General features: G+C 39.6%; 1 protein-coding gene across 1 annotated transcript; it reads right to left on the reverse strand.

The window, feature by feature from the left end:
• Positions 1-1,614: 1,614 nt before the first annotated feature.
• On the reverse strand, positions 1,615-2,939 carry LOC110888075. Its single transcript, XM_022135617.1, has 3 exons — positions 2,922-2,939; positions 2,313-2,850; positions 1,615-2,210 (listed from the first exon to the last, which is right to left on the reverse strand). The coding sequence occupies exons 1-3, from the start codon at positions 2,937-2,939 to the stop codon at positions 1,615-1,617; spliced, it is 1,152 nt and encodes a 383-aa protein (XP_021991309.1).
• Positions 2,940-14,695: the final 11,756 nt, after the last annotated feature.

Genomic DNA, 14,695 nt, shown 5'->3' on the forward strand with positions numbered 1-14,695 from the left:
CTAAAACTTTATGCTAAAACACACTGAAATTCTTTTTGGATTTTGAAATAAAGAAACATGTAATGCAGTAAAGACATATTTACAAACAATATTTTTGTGAGTTCGTGTAAGAGGATCATATCAGTTTATGAGACATGTCACTAACACCGTTAAGCATCATTTCATTTTAAGTTCTAAACAATTCACCTAGATTGTCAGTATATTTGTCCACTTAAATTTTCACACAAAGTTCAATTGATCCGAGATACTATGTTAATGTCTTAATGACTTAAACTTATCCGTGTGTCCCACTTCTTGAATATACTCCCGTATCCAGATCCCAATATTGTAGGATCGAGTATGATCTCACTGAGGAGTCAATATAAGCTAGAGCCTGCTAAAAATGTGGCGGAAACACATTTTAACATGATACGAAGATATACGGTACAGAAAGGAGTAGAAAACAGACAGATCTTCACTTTAATCACTTTACTTTCACTTGATAACAATTGCCAGAAGGTCAGCAGTTCGACGTACAATCCAGGACAACGTTACAAATGAACTAAGATCAAGGGTATATATAGGATTTATGAACCGCTTATGTGACATGTCCACATAAGCGATCCAGCTTGGTTCGCTTTTGTGGACAAGTGTCACAAAAGCGGTCCAGCATACAAACTTTCATATAATTACACAGTTAACCCCTGATCTATTACAAAACAACCTATTTAGACCATATACGTTAATCTAACTTCACAAAGACGCAGGCTTTAGACATTATGCACCAACAAACTCCCCCTTGGATGAAGCCGCAGTCTTTGTCTAGAATATTGGTCTTCAGATAGCTGCTTTGTAGATTTCTTCACGCCCTTTAGGCTTCCTGCTCAGAGCAACTCTGATCTTTTCACGCTTTCGCTTCTCTGCCTTCTCTTCTTCCTGTTGTTTCTTCAAAAACTTTCCTCTTTTCTCTTCCATCTTACGATTTTCCCGTTCACGTTCACGTTTAGCTTTCTTCTTCATCTTTTCATCCAATGCCCACCAAGACGACTTCCACTTGCTTTCGGAATTGATTCCTTTTTGAAAGCACAGAGATACCACACGCTGGAACTGTTGAGCTTGATCTTTATCTTCTGCTTTATAACGAATCTTGTTAATAAACAAGCATTCGATGTCTTTTGCCGAACAATTCACCAGCCACATCGGATCATAGACACGAATATATCTCAGCTCACTACCAGCTCTGTATGTAATGATAGCTTCAGTTGTAAGACAGCTATACACCCAATCAATAAACCCTTTATAAAAATCTTGTTCCATTACTGGCATAGGAATCGTCGTCATGGTTCTTGGAGGCTTTACATTCAGAATAGTTTCCCGTACACCAGTTTCAGGATCTATTCTTTCAACCCTTCTTGGACAATGAGGTTTCCATTTCAGATAACCTCTGAGAGTCTCGTACTTGATATATCCCCACATTGCTTTATCATTCTGTCTCACCTGATACTCCAATGTTCTCACCTGAGATAACTCATCGACATCCCACCAAGGTAATGACATAATGTCATATAATCGTTTAAAGTACTGGACACCAAATTCTCTTCTGACTGCATAGGCATTGACCTGAGGAAGAAAACCCTAACTGATGATATCGCCAAGAGAAATAGATCTATCACGTTGAAAAAACTTCAAAGGCCTCTTGAACTTTCTTTCATGACCGTCTTTAAACCATTTTGAATGATCTTCTTTCTCAACATTTGATTGATTTACTTGTTCAGCTTCTTTTCTCAAACACTCGAACACATTTTCATTTACTGCTTCAGTCACCTTTTGACGTAACTCATCTCCGTTTTCAGCTGCAAAAAACTCCATCAACGTTGGAAGTTTTGATGTATCTTCAGGGACATCCTCATTATCAGAACAGTCCTCTACTTCAACCCTATCGTACTGATCTGCATCCTCAACATAGTTATACTTGTAATCTTTCTGTTTATTGATATCAAAAGATTCCAGATCAGCTTCAAGATCAATTGGATTCTCAGGGTTTACATCATTTAACATCTCCCTATACACATCTAGACATAAGAACAGGGGTTCGTGATGCTCTACAATCTGATTCTTGCTCGACTCCCCCTTTCCCCCAGCTTCACCACTTTCCTCATTTACTGTGTCGTTCAGCAGATCTTCAACGACTTTTTCTTTTGCAGCTTCAGTAACTCTCACACCTGAACCTCCTGCAGCATCATCATCATCATCACCTTTTGAACTGTGACTGCTTGCAGAATAAACAAACTCTTCCTCATCATCATCTTCATCATCCTCTTCTTCTTCGCCACCAATTAACTTTGGCGATTGAATTTCTTCTTCAGTTATACACGGAACTGAGGATATAGGCACTGGATTATCTACCACCATTGAAGGCACAATAGACATTACAGAACTTCCTTCAACAGCTTTACCTTTTTCTTTCATTTGCCTTTCAACTTCTGCTTTACGTTCAGCACGAAGATCTTCTAACTTCAATTCTTCATACTTTTGTTCCACAGACGTCTTCAACATACTTTCCACAACCCTATTCAGCATGTAAAACTTATGTTCATGTAGTGCTTTAGCAGCCATAAGTTCTTTGTTTTTCAGCTTATAGTACTCGTTCTCACTTTCCCGACGACTCTTCTCCTCTTCTAACTCAGACACTTGAACTTTCAAAACATCAATTTCTGTCTGATCAACTTCAATCTTTAATTCCAACACTTTGTTTTCACCTTCTGATCTCTGCACTTTTCCAGCAAGAGACTTTTCTCTTTCAAAAATTCTTTTACATTCATCTACCCACTTTTTGTTTTCTGCTATCACCTCATCAATTCTCTTTTCCAACTTCAAGACTTGAGAATTGTTTGCAAAATCAAAATCAACATCTAGCAGATTATCATACGGTATTGCAAGACCTCTACTTGAAGAACCATGTTGTATTTGAGCAAGAGGAGGTGTACCAAAAAGATTTTGTGAAGAATAATATTGTTGATGTGGAGGTGGTGATGGTGGAAACAGAGGAGATGGTTGTCGTTGTGGAGTAGGTTGTCTGGGTGGTGTTCAATGTGATGGTGGAGTAGGTTGTTTTGGTGATTGTTGTGGTGTTGGTTGTCTAGGTGGTGATTGATGTATTGGAGATTGTGGAGGTGTTTGTTGACGTGGAGGTGTTGATTGTGTATGCATGATCTTTTGAGGACGCTTTAATACTTTTATCTTTGGAGTAGCCTTCTTTCTACCTCCAGCTTTCTTTTTACTCTTAGGAGTAGATTGAGATGCAGAAATATGTTCTGGAGACGGTTCATATGGTGCATCTTCTTTCTCTTCTCTCCTCCTCTTTCTGAGTAACTTCTCTTTTTGTATTTCCTCTCTCATTCGCTTTTCACGTTCTAGTGCATCAACTACCTCAAACACAGACCCACTAGATGAACTAGTAGTGTCTTTATCAACATCGTCGCCTTCAACATTATCTATCACTTTCTCTTTCTCCTTTTGAACCTCAGAAGTAACTTGCCTATCAACAAAAACTGCTTCTGTTGTGAACGAATCAGTTTCAATTTCAATATGTGCTACACTAGCCACCTCTTGTTCCTTTTCAATGTTCACCTCAGGAACTTCTTTTTCAGACTCATCTATTAGCATAGTTTCAGCCTTCTTCTTTTGTTTCTTTCTTGGCTTTGACGAAGAACCTTCACCTTCGACTACCGGAGATACAAGTCTACGTCTGCGCCCAGACTCCTTCACAAACCACTCATTCTTGATTGGTTTGAAACCCTGAATTATCTTCAACTCTGCAGCATACAATGCTTCTTTCATTTCTTCTTCATTTCTCCAGTTTTGATGGTTTTTTGGATCAGGATCCACATAACTTGCATCTTTAAGTAAACCAAAGTTTTCAATCACCAACTCCGGTTCTGGATGATGAGGATGGTACTTGATCAAGTTCTTCAATGAGATGTTAGACATATGTGCTTGAAAAAGAAGATCATCTTTAATATGTCTGTCAATACCAGGATAAGCACGATCTATCATCATTTGAACAAAGCGTGGATACCTCCAAACTCTAATATCCGACGCTAGATTTTCCACCATATAATGAAACACGATGTGTGAAAAGTTATATTTCTTGTTCAAGACCAAAGCAGTTAACATGTTCATTTGATAGTCCCTCATTTGATCATAACTTCCCTTTGTGTGACTCAGGGAAATCAGAATACAATGTATCAAAAACTTGAACGACTTCTGGAATTTAGACTTCAAGTAATTTCCAGTATTCAGCGTGCTTCTATATCCCAAACGCAGCATACATCCTTTCACCATTCTTTCAGGAAATCTTGTTGGATAATTGGCTTCATCAGGAAAACTCATAACTTCTCTAACCAATGCCTCGGTCACCAGAATAGTCTCTGTCTTTCCGTTCACTTCAACTTCTGCTGAAATCACTTTGTTTTCCTCGTTATACTTAGCACTGTTCCAGAATCTGCTGATATGTGATCGATACAATGGCCTCTGTTCTATCATCGCTTTCTTTACTGGTATCCGATCCATGTAACTCAGAATACTGCTGAATTCAGACAACAGAGGATATTTCTCCACATCTAAATCCACACAACTGTTGTGGACTGGATCGAACAACACATTCGTAGATGCCTGCACAACAACAAATACAAACACTTAGAAAAATTTGAACCTTTGAGAAACTGTCCTAAAAAGCGATCCATCATAGTGTCTTAAAAGCGATCCTAAAAAAAACAAAAGCGACCCACCCCTAGTTACATAAGCGGTTTAACCAAAAATGCCATAAAGGCGGCTCAACATTGTACAAAACAGCGGTTCATCTAAGCATGTATAAGCGGTTCATACCAAGTTCATATGAGCGATCCACATTAAGTTTCTAAAGGTGGTTCACACAGGTACACAAAAGCGAATCACAGATGTGTCATACAAGCGGGTCTAGAATATTACACATAGGCGGTCCAGAAACTGTACAAATGGGCGGTTCAAGAATATACCTTATGAGCGATTCAAGATAAGATCTATGAACGGTTCAAAATATTTGGCTGTAAAAGCGACCCACATATCAAAATCATGTAAAAACAACTTATACCCTAAAATTGATTCTATAAACAGATTCTACGAAGAAATCCGAACCTAAGGGTGTCTTTTGATTTTGTTATATTAGCCTGAATAACCCTAGATCTAGTATTGAACACACACAGATCCGACAACCTTCATCAAACGATCAAATTTCATCAATTAAAGCCTAACATCATACTCGCAATCATAAGACGACACTATTACACTCTCTGATTCACTCAAATTCAACAGTTAAACACTTCAATAGATGTTTTGAACATACATACATGCCGACAGATAATGTTTACCACAAAAGAACTGAAATTAAAACAAACATACCTTGCCCATGATGTAAAAGATAAGAATCTATCAAGAATACAAGAAAACCGGGCTCAAATCCAAGGAAAACTTGAAGAATACACGAAACCAATTGAGATCGCTTCAGAGACACTCGTTGAAAAAGCGGTTCAGAAATGACAGAATAAGCGGGTCCTGTTGCTTTTATATGAGAGTATGGACCGCTTATTCGTCATGTCTTAAGAGCGATCCTCAGATACACTTTGCCATAAAAACGGTTCATGTATGTCCTAAAGGCGGTCCTCAATTTGTTTTTCAAGAAATTTCAATGTTAAACATTTTTCCAGTATTTTCAATTGCCCATGTTTGCACCCAGTTGACCAGGTCCAAGTTAATGACCCTGTTCAACTGATTTGACCTACCATGTCCAAATTAATGGCCCTGGATGATCGAATTTATGAAGTAATTTGCCGTTTTGTTTTATAAAAATGGTTCAAATTAATGAACTTTTGACTTTTCAAACACTTTTGCACATTTTTCTCACAAACATCATACCAGATCTTGTTGCAATCACAGCTTACCCAAACCTCATCAAATACCGACATGTTCTGCACACAGGCTTTGAACTTCCAATCCCCAGTATCAGTTGTAGAAACTAAAATGAGAAAAGAAAATCTTTTTGGGTTTAAAGCTGTACAAACAAAAATATATACACACACTATTTCTTCGAGCGTGTTAAGGGATCATATCAGCTTCTGACAGAACACAAGCACCGTTAAGCTTATTTCATTTTAAACATTTAAGCAATTCGCGTTAATTGTCGGTATATTGGTCCATTTTAAATTCTCACAGAATTTTCAAACTGTTCGGGATACGTTAGTTAGTGTTTTAGAGACTTAAACATCAACGTGTGTTCCCACCTCAGTATATACTCCCGTATCCGGATCCCAGTATTCAGTCTTACAGGTGAATATACCACAACTGATATCTGTTAGGGGTAAATGCGAAACCGTGAGAGCTCAGGTCAGAACTTCCGTTCAGCAGAGAGATGACGGCTCGACTTTTCGGTGGGTCCCCTTTAGAGGATCTTTTGCATTTCAACAGCAGCGACTATCAATTTTATTGTTTCATCAGCATGCTGAGGGAGAAGCTTATGTTTCAAAGCTTTTTGCATAAAGTATTATCCGGGGACTAGGTCAGTATTTCCATACAGCAGAAGTCCCGGGATAATACCCCAGATATCACCGAGTATAAAGACCTAGTATCTCAGAATACGGGACCTTTCAAACAGGATTTCAGGGGTTACCTATATATCCTGGAGGTGTTCCCCACGAAAACGCAAGTTAAATTTAGTTTATATCCCAAACCGATCTACTAATTTTGTAAGAACCTACCGACACATCTTTAGCGAGACTGCTTAATTGCATTTTTCATTACATATCTTTAGCGTACTGTGCCTGTCTAGTTGATGTACTATCATTTCCCCTATACTACACAGCTCTTTTTGCATTTTTTAATGTTTTTGGATTTTTTATGATTTTATCATGTTTTTGTACTTTTCTGCGAATATCTCCCCCTAAAACTAAAACAAATTTTTTTGTGTTTTTGTTTTTTAAAGAAAAGCAGGAAATACAACTGTACAAACAAAAGTTGACAACATGATACGGTTCAAGTCAGATCGCCGCCCAGCTCGGCTTCACACTCTATAACCCTCCCAGATTGCAGATTTTTTAACCCATTTAACTTCAAAAGATAATAAAATCTCTTTTTATCAAACGGTTTCGTGTAAAAATCAGCTTTCTGATCATCGGTGCTCACATGTTCAATCCGTATTAGTTTCTTTTCATAACAGTCTCGAATAAAATGGTGACGGATTTCTATGTGTTTCGTTTTTGAGTGATGAACCGGATTTTTCATGACATTGATGGCCGCTTCATTGTCCACAAATATTGGAGTATCCAAGAATTGCAGGCCGAAATCGCGCATTTGCTGTTGAATCCAGAGAATCTGAGAACAACAGCTAGAGGCTGAGACATACTCAGCCTCACATGTAGAAAGCGCGACTGTAGTTTGCTTCTTGCACTGCCAGGTAACAAGCCGAGTTCCGAAGAACTGGCACCCAGCAGTGGTGGACTTGGCGTTCTGTTTACAACTACTGAAATCTGAATCAGCAAATCCAGATAATGTAAAATCACTCGAGCGAGGGTACCACAAGCCGATGCTTGGGCAACCCTTCAAATACCGTAGAATTCGCTTGACGATTGTCAAGTGCGATTGTTTCGGGTTCGACTGGTATCGTGCACACAAGCATGTCGGGTACATGATGTCGGGCCTGGAAGCTGTAAGATACATCAATGAGCCAATGATCGATCTGTATAATGTTTCATCCAGCTTTACACCTTGCTCATCCGGACATATACCGTGATTCTGTGCCAAGGGGGTTGACGCAGGACTGCAATCTGCCATGTCGAACTTTTCCAGCACATCCTTTACATATTTCGATTGATGAATGAAAATTCCGTCGGGTAATTGTTCAACTTGTAACCCAAGGAAGAATTTCATCTCCCCCATCGAACTCATCTCAAATTTCTTCTTCATCACAACTTCAAACTCTTTGCATAACTCGTCATTGGTGGAACCAAAAATGATATCGTCGACATAGATCTGCACAATCATCAAGTGGCCAGCTACTTCTTTTGTGAACAAGGTGCTATCTACTGTTCCTCTTGTTAACCCGTTGTCCAGCAAGTAGGTTGATAGTGTCTCATACCAAGCTCTCGGGGCCTGGTGAAGACCATATAGTGCTTTATCCAGCAGATACACCTTGACTTTGTTTTGCAGATCTGCAAACCCCGGTGGTTGCCCCACATAAACTTCTTCACGAATCTTTCCATACAGGAATGCCGATTTGACGTCGAGTTGATAAACTTTGAAACCTTTCCATGATGCAAAGGCTAGGAAGATGCGGATTGCTTCGAGTCTCGCAACTGGCGCATAAACGTCTTCATAGTCTATCCCTTCCTGTTGGCTGAAGCCCTGAACCACTAACCGTGCCTTGTTCCTCACCACGACGCCTCGATCATCTCTTTTGCACTTAAACACCCATTTTGTTTTTATCAGCTTTTGGTCCTTCGGCAGATCTACTAATCTCCAGACGCCCAATTTTTCAAATTGTAACAGTTCTTCCTGCATGGCATTCACCCAGCTGTCTTCGGTCAATGCTTCTTTGTAAGTCCTGGGCTCGATCTGCGAAATAAAACATTTATAAGAAACTTCTTTTTGCATGTTAGCTATATCAGAATAAAAACAAGTAAGTGCACGATCAATCTGGTGTCTCGTCTTAACACCACTCTGTAGGTCGCCAATAATCTGTTCAGATGGATGGTAAGACAGTGTCCTCGGCATCACAGTATCTGGCACCACAACTTCCGATTCCAGGTTTGAAATATCAAGATCAACGATTTGATCAACAGTCTCCTCTGCAGTCTCATTTGGTTCCTCGTCAAAGGTAGGAGCGGGTTCCTCCTCTGAGTCGTCAGAAACGTCAAATGACGGAGCTGGTTCCTCTGGTTCCTCTGGCGGGATGTGAACGGTTCCACTCGGTCCTGCTTCATTATCGTGAGTACCCATGGTGGGCGTAGGAGCTTCTAGCGGACTAGACTCTGGCTCTTGCGACTGACTCTGTTGATACAGGTACATGAGAGCAGTTTCCTCCTCACTCGGCTCGGACGGTAGATGAAACGATTCCCAGAGTTTATCATAGTCAAATAGGAATCTTTGTCCGGGAAGTTGTTGCGACGGTGTATGCTTTTGACAATCCACATGAAGAACCTGAATTACCTTTCCCAGACATGGTACAAATACCCTCTTTAACGGGCTGGCGTATCCTACGAAAAATCCTTCGTTCGCTTTCGCTCCGAATTTTCCATCAGCATCGATGAACGTACACGGAGAGCCAAAAGGTTCCAAGAAATCAAGATTTGGCTTATAGCGATGCAACAACTCAAAACAGGTCTTTTTATACTTCTTTACTGTCAAAACTCTATTCAACGTATAGCAAGCTGCGGACACTGCTTCACTCCAGAAAAGGATTGGAAGCTTTGAGTCAGCCAACATAGTATGTGCAGTCTCGATCAGGGTTCTATTCTTTCTTTCAGCCACGCCGTTCTGTTGTGGTGTATATGGCGCACTAAATTCGTGAAGAATCCCTTTTTCATTGCAGAATTCGTACATTTTGTTGTTTTTGAACTCAGTTCCGTTATCGCTTCTAATTCTTCTGATCGGCAACTTGTACACTGTCTCCATCTTCTTGAATAAAACCATTAACGCCTCGAACGTCTCATCCTTCTTCTCCAAGCAAATTACCCATGAAAACCTTGTGTAATCATCCGTAACCACCAGACAGTAAGAATCTCCACTGATGCTTTTTACATTGACCGGCCCAAAGAGATCCATATGCAATCTCTCGAGAGGTAACCGGATGGAGTTGAGCATCTTTGTCGGATGAGACTTTCGTACCTGTTTTCCTTTCTTACAAGCAACACAATCGTTAGGTAAATGAAAGTTTTTAACATTAACTCCTTCAACCAAATCGTTATGCACAAGAAAGTTCATTTTACGAATATGTATATGGCCCATCTTTCTGTGCCACATAACTGACTCTTTTTCTGTAGCTTTAGCTTTTGTCACAAAACACTTTTTTGAGGAGTTGTTGGTGTTGCAGCGCTCATGTCTAAGATATAAAGATCATTAACCCTAGGGGCGCGCAACAGAACCAACTCGTCAGGGACTTTAAACCCCGGTTTTAAGACCAAACATTCTGTTTTCGTAAAGTGAACGCTAAAGTCTTTGTCGCATATTTGCGAAATACTTAACAAGTTGTTTGTCAGTTCAACGATATAATTGACTTTGTCAAACGAAATGATGCCATTCGTGAGCATTCCCTGTCCAACTATCCTTCCACCTTGATTGCCGGCAAAACCCACATAGCTTCCATTAATTGCTTTCACATCATATAATAAAGCTAAAGATCCTGTCATATGCCGCGAAGCACCGCTATCCATTATCCATCTTGAGAGCACGGACTTGGGCAGCTCCTGCAATCAAACCACTAACACATCAGTTAAACAATGATGCCCACGTTTTTTTAATCACTGACACGGTACCAAAAACCACATCACACTTTTCAGTTGTTTTAGGAAAACTAAATGTAACATTTGACTCAACTTCCTTTTTATCTTGTTTTACTTTGTTATGAAGTTTTGGAAATTTCGACATGAACTTATCGAGTTCAAATGCACATTTACCCACATCATCTCTCACACATTGTGATTCATTTTTCAACTCGGTTTCCATCTTTTTAATCTCATTAGATGGTTTAGGTTTTGCGACCCATGATTGTTTTTCAAAAGTTTTCTCTTTAAAGTAAATTTTCGAAGTCTTAGGAGACTTAGAAGATTCGCCAATTTCGAAAGTCGATTTTGGCTTGTCCTCCGACTTCAACCTTTCACCCCGTTTGAGAATTCTGATCGGTGAAACCAAGACTTGCTTATCTTTTGCAACGACCGGTGTTTTTGGTCGAGGTTTTTGAATGTATTGTTTTGAAAATTTGTTGTTTTCAACCATAGGTTTTTCAACCTTCGGTTTCTCAACAACCTTTTTAGCAACAGTCTTTACCACAACCGGTTTTTCAAACACCTTTTTACACTGCTTTGCCATGTGGCCGACTTCATTGCAGCGATAGCATACACGTTTGTCATATTCGACAAATGTGCTACTCACAGTTTCTGCTTTCAGCTTTTGCGCTGCATTGAAGTCTTCCACTGCCTTTTGACTAAAAATATAATCCTTTTCGATCTCAGTACTCGGACCACAAACAAAAACATCATCAATTCTCTCTTTCGGCTTTACCACCTGTTTAGCCATCCTTTTCTCGAAACCAATACCTTTGTTCTTTAATTTGTTATTTATGTTTTTGCCTTTACCCACCCCCTCTACTTTTTCTGGACTAGTAGAGCATGACGATCCAACTGACTTGTTCAGTTTTGCAAAGAAATCACTTTTCTTTAGCTCATTTACGCTCAACTCGACCATCCTAAACAATTTCTGAACAGACTCAAACTTAACACTCTGAAGCGGAAACTCCGTGTTGGAATAAAGCTTGTCCGACCCAATCATAGTATAGGCCACCATAATCGAATCATCATCCGTACTTTTATCCTTTTTTGTCAAATAACGGTCTAAAAAATTTCCGTCTTCCTCAGACTCACTCCCGGACTCCACTGATTTTTCTTGTTCAGATTTTTCACTATCCTCGTCCAACACCTGATCAATAACATTTTTGATAACCTGAGATGAGTTATCAATGTCAGACGCATTGAAAGTGATATCTATGTTATCAGGTAAATCATTCTCAAGTGTTTTCAGTTTTATATTTAATGCAGCTTCCACCCCATCTGGATATTTCTGTGTGTAATGATTCCACATTGGGGGTGGAACGCTGTTGAAGGCAGGTGTAGCATATGGCTGTTGTGGTACTATTTGCTCTAAGACATAAGATGATGCCCCGTAACTCATCAGTTTCTGATCAATTCTATCATTTTCTATCTTAGTCAACTCAAGCTCTTTTCGCAACGAAGCGATTGTGTCTAAATGAAAATTTACTTCTCTTTGTTTGTCAAATAAAGTTGATTGAGCTAGCTTGGTTGCTTTGTCATTTTCAAGACTTTCTTTTTGTATCATTTTTATTGACCTAGACAATGTGTCATAAGCTTCTTTTAATTGTCCTAAGTCAAATTTCATCAGATCTGCATGTTGTTTCAATTCTTGATACATAGTGTCTTTTACAAGACACTCCGTGCACGGTTGTGAACAACTTTGACACGGTGTATCAGGAATTGAAACCTTTTCACCTAAGCTCTCATTCTCACAAACCATGTTACCAACAGGAGTTGACTCTGACTCAGACACCTTGACCTCGCTGACCTCTACGACTCCAGTTTCTCCTAGACCTGACATTTTGTCAACTGACTCCGGAATGTCTGAATCTACCTCTTTCAATTTGCTCATAAGTGCTTTATTGGCTATATCCTTCAGAGCTTCTTCCGTCATTTCTTTCGACACATCAATTATCTCCACTACTTCATCTTTCTTGGCTTCGAATCTCGGGCACGTACCGGTTCTTGGGTCTTCAAAAAAATCTGCATAAGAACCAAACACATTAGGAGGTAAAATTGACTTCATAGTATAGATAAATTCCTCCCGTCGAGATTCAAAATGAAGATCATCAGATACAGATTCTTCAGCTTTAGCAGAATATTTCACAGAAACATCCGTAACAACCTCCGGAATCTCTTGATCAACACCTTCAATAACTTCTTCAATCACGATCTCAGGAACAGACTCAACATTCTTAGTAACTGTTTCTTTAGCCACCTCAGAATCAGAATCAGCAAAATCAGCAGCTTTTCCATCAACATTTTCAGAAACTATGACTTCCGGCTCAGCATCTGACTCGGTAATCTCTGTCACTTCAGCCATCATTGCCTGATCGTCTTTTCCAGGAATGAACTTGTCCCAACTAAATCCAGATGCAACCTTTTCATCATCCTGATTTACGATCAACGCCTTCTCAGGTTTGTTTTCGATCTGAGGTCTTTGAACTGCAGGCTGTTGGTTTGGGCGATGATATATGGCTTGCTTGTAGTAATCGTTGGTGAACGGATTCTGATGGTTTTTAACTTCGCGATTTGGACACTCCCGCTTAAAATGACCTTTCTCTTTACATTTGAAGCAGGTGACTTTGGTCTTGTCAAACCCCAGTTTCTGATCCGGTCCCGACAAACTATTTCTACCCGTGATTTCCATAAACCGCTGAGCTCTCCGGACTAGACTTGCCATACACCACTTAATATCTATCAATTCCAGCTCTTCAGGGTCGATTTGATCGTAATCCTCTTTGGTCATATCAGGATTCCCGATCCGACCAGCAACCAACCCTTCATACGCCTCCAGAACCGAACCCAATAACGCGATATGCTGCTCTGCTGCAGTTTCTGTGATCTCATTTCCATTTTTGATCTTAATTGCTATGTTGCAATGCACTCCAGACACTACTGTTTGTTGATTCGACCCAGTTGAACTTTGAGGAGAATTTTCTGAAGCTTTGACGTTCGGCTCATAGTTAGCAAACGGAGTTGAAAGACCTGATGAATATTCATTTGGAGTAACCGATGTAGTGTTTTCTGCACTAAAACCAATATGAATTTTCGGACTCTGAACTTTCGAAACTACCGGACTACTCTTGTAATACAACGATACATCTTGTGGCATATTTGCCGAATTTATCTTCTTAATTTTCACCAACTCTAGTTCATGAGCTTCAATCTTCTCTATGAACTCACTCAAGCTGTAATTCATGAAATCCGTACTGTTCTTCAACATCATTAAGTATGTTCCCCATTCCTCGTAGGGAAGTGCATCGCACAATTTATCTATCCATTCTTCATTTGACTTATCAACGTCCAACCTTCTCATCTCCAACACTAAATGACAATATCGCTCAATAAGCTGTTTAGTTGATTCACCCTTTATCCCTGTGAAGATGTCAAACTCTTTCTTCAACAAAGCCTTTTTGCTTTTTATCATTGACGCGCTACCTTTGAACTTTTTCTCTAATGCATACCATATTGATGCTGAAGTATCCTTATGCTGTAGTAGCACTAAAATATCTTCTTTTATAGGTTGTTGTAGGATGCTGATCATCTTCTTCTCAGCTTTGAATTCTACCTGCTCTACATCCGTTAGACTTGCAACTGCCTTTTTTGTTCTCATCGCATCTAATGGAGCCACATACTCTCTCTCGATCTTTATCCAACTCTCTAAGTGATTGGCTTGTACCCAGTTCTTAAATCTCACTGACCATCCTGAGTATTCGTCTAAACTCATCAATTTTGGAGGTTTCTGCATCGTGCCCAGCTCATTTTCTAGATTCACATTTTGCAAAATATTGGTTTGGCCTTGAGTAGCACTCACACCCGAGAACATGTTGTAGAAGTCTTGACTATCCATTTTCAGACTTTACGGAAAAATTTTCAAACTGTTTCAATAAACGATCCAGAAACTGTCAAGAAGAGCGATCCAGAAAAACACTAAGAGCGATCCACAAACTTTGCACTAAAAGCGATTCACACACTTGCACTAAGAGCGATTCAGAGTTTGCACAATAAGCGATCCAAAGTTTGCACTAAGAGCGATCCAGAGTTTGCACTAAGAGCGATCCAGACTTTACACAATGAGCGATCCAAAGTTTGCACAAAGA

The sequence above is a fragment of the Helianthus annuus genome, chromosome 11 (genome assembly GCF_002127325.2).
Source record: "Helianthus annuus cultivar XRQ/B chromosome 11, HanXRQr2.0-SUNRISE, whole genome shotgun sequence".
In the NCBI taxonomy this organism is placed as follows: Eukaryota; Viridiplantae; Streptophyta; class Magnoliopsida; order Asterales; family Asteraceae; genus Helianthus; species Helianthus annuus.

Coding starts and splice junctions, on each gene's coding strand:
- LOC110888075 (XM_022135617.1), bottom strand. Junction 2,211..2,312: donor TCAATCGCCAAAGTTAATTG/GTGGCGAAGAAG, acceptor ATGATGCTGCAG/GAGGTTCAGGTGTGAGAGTT.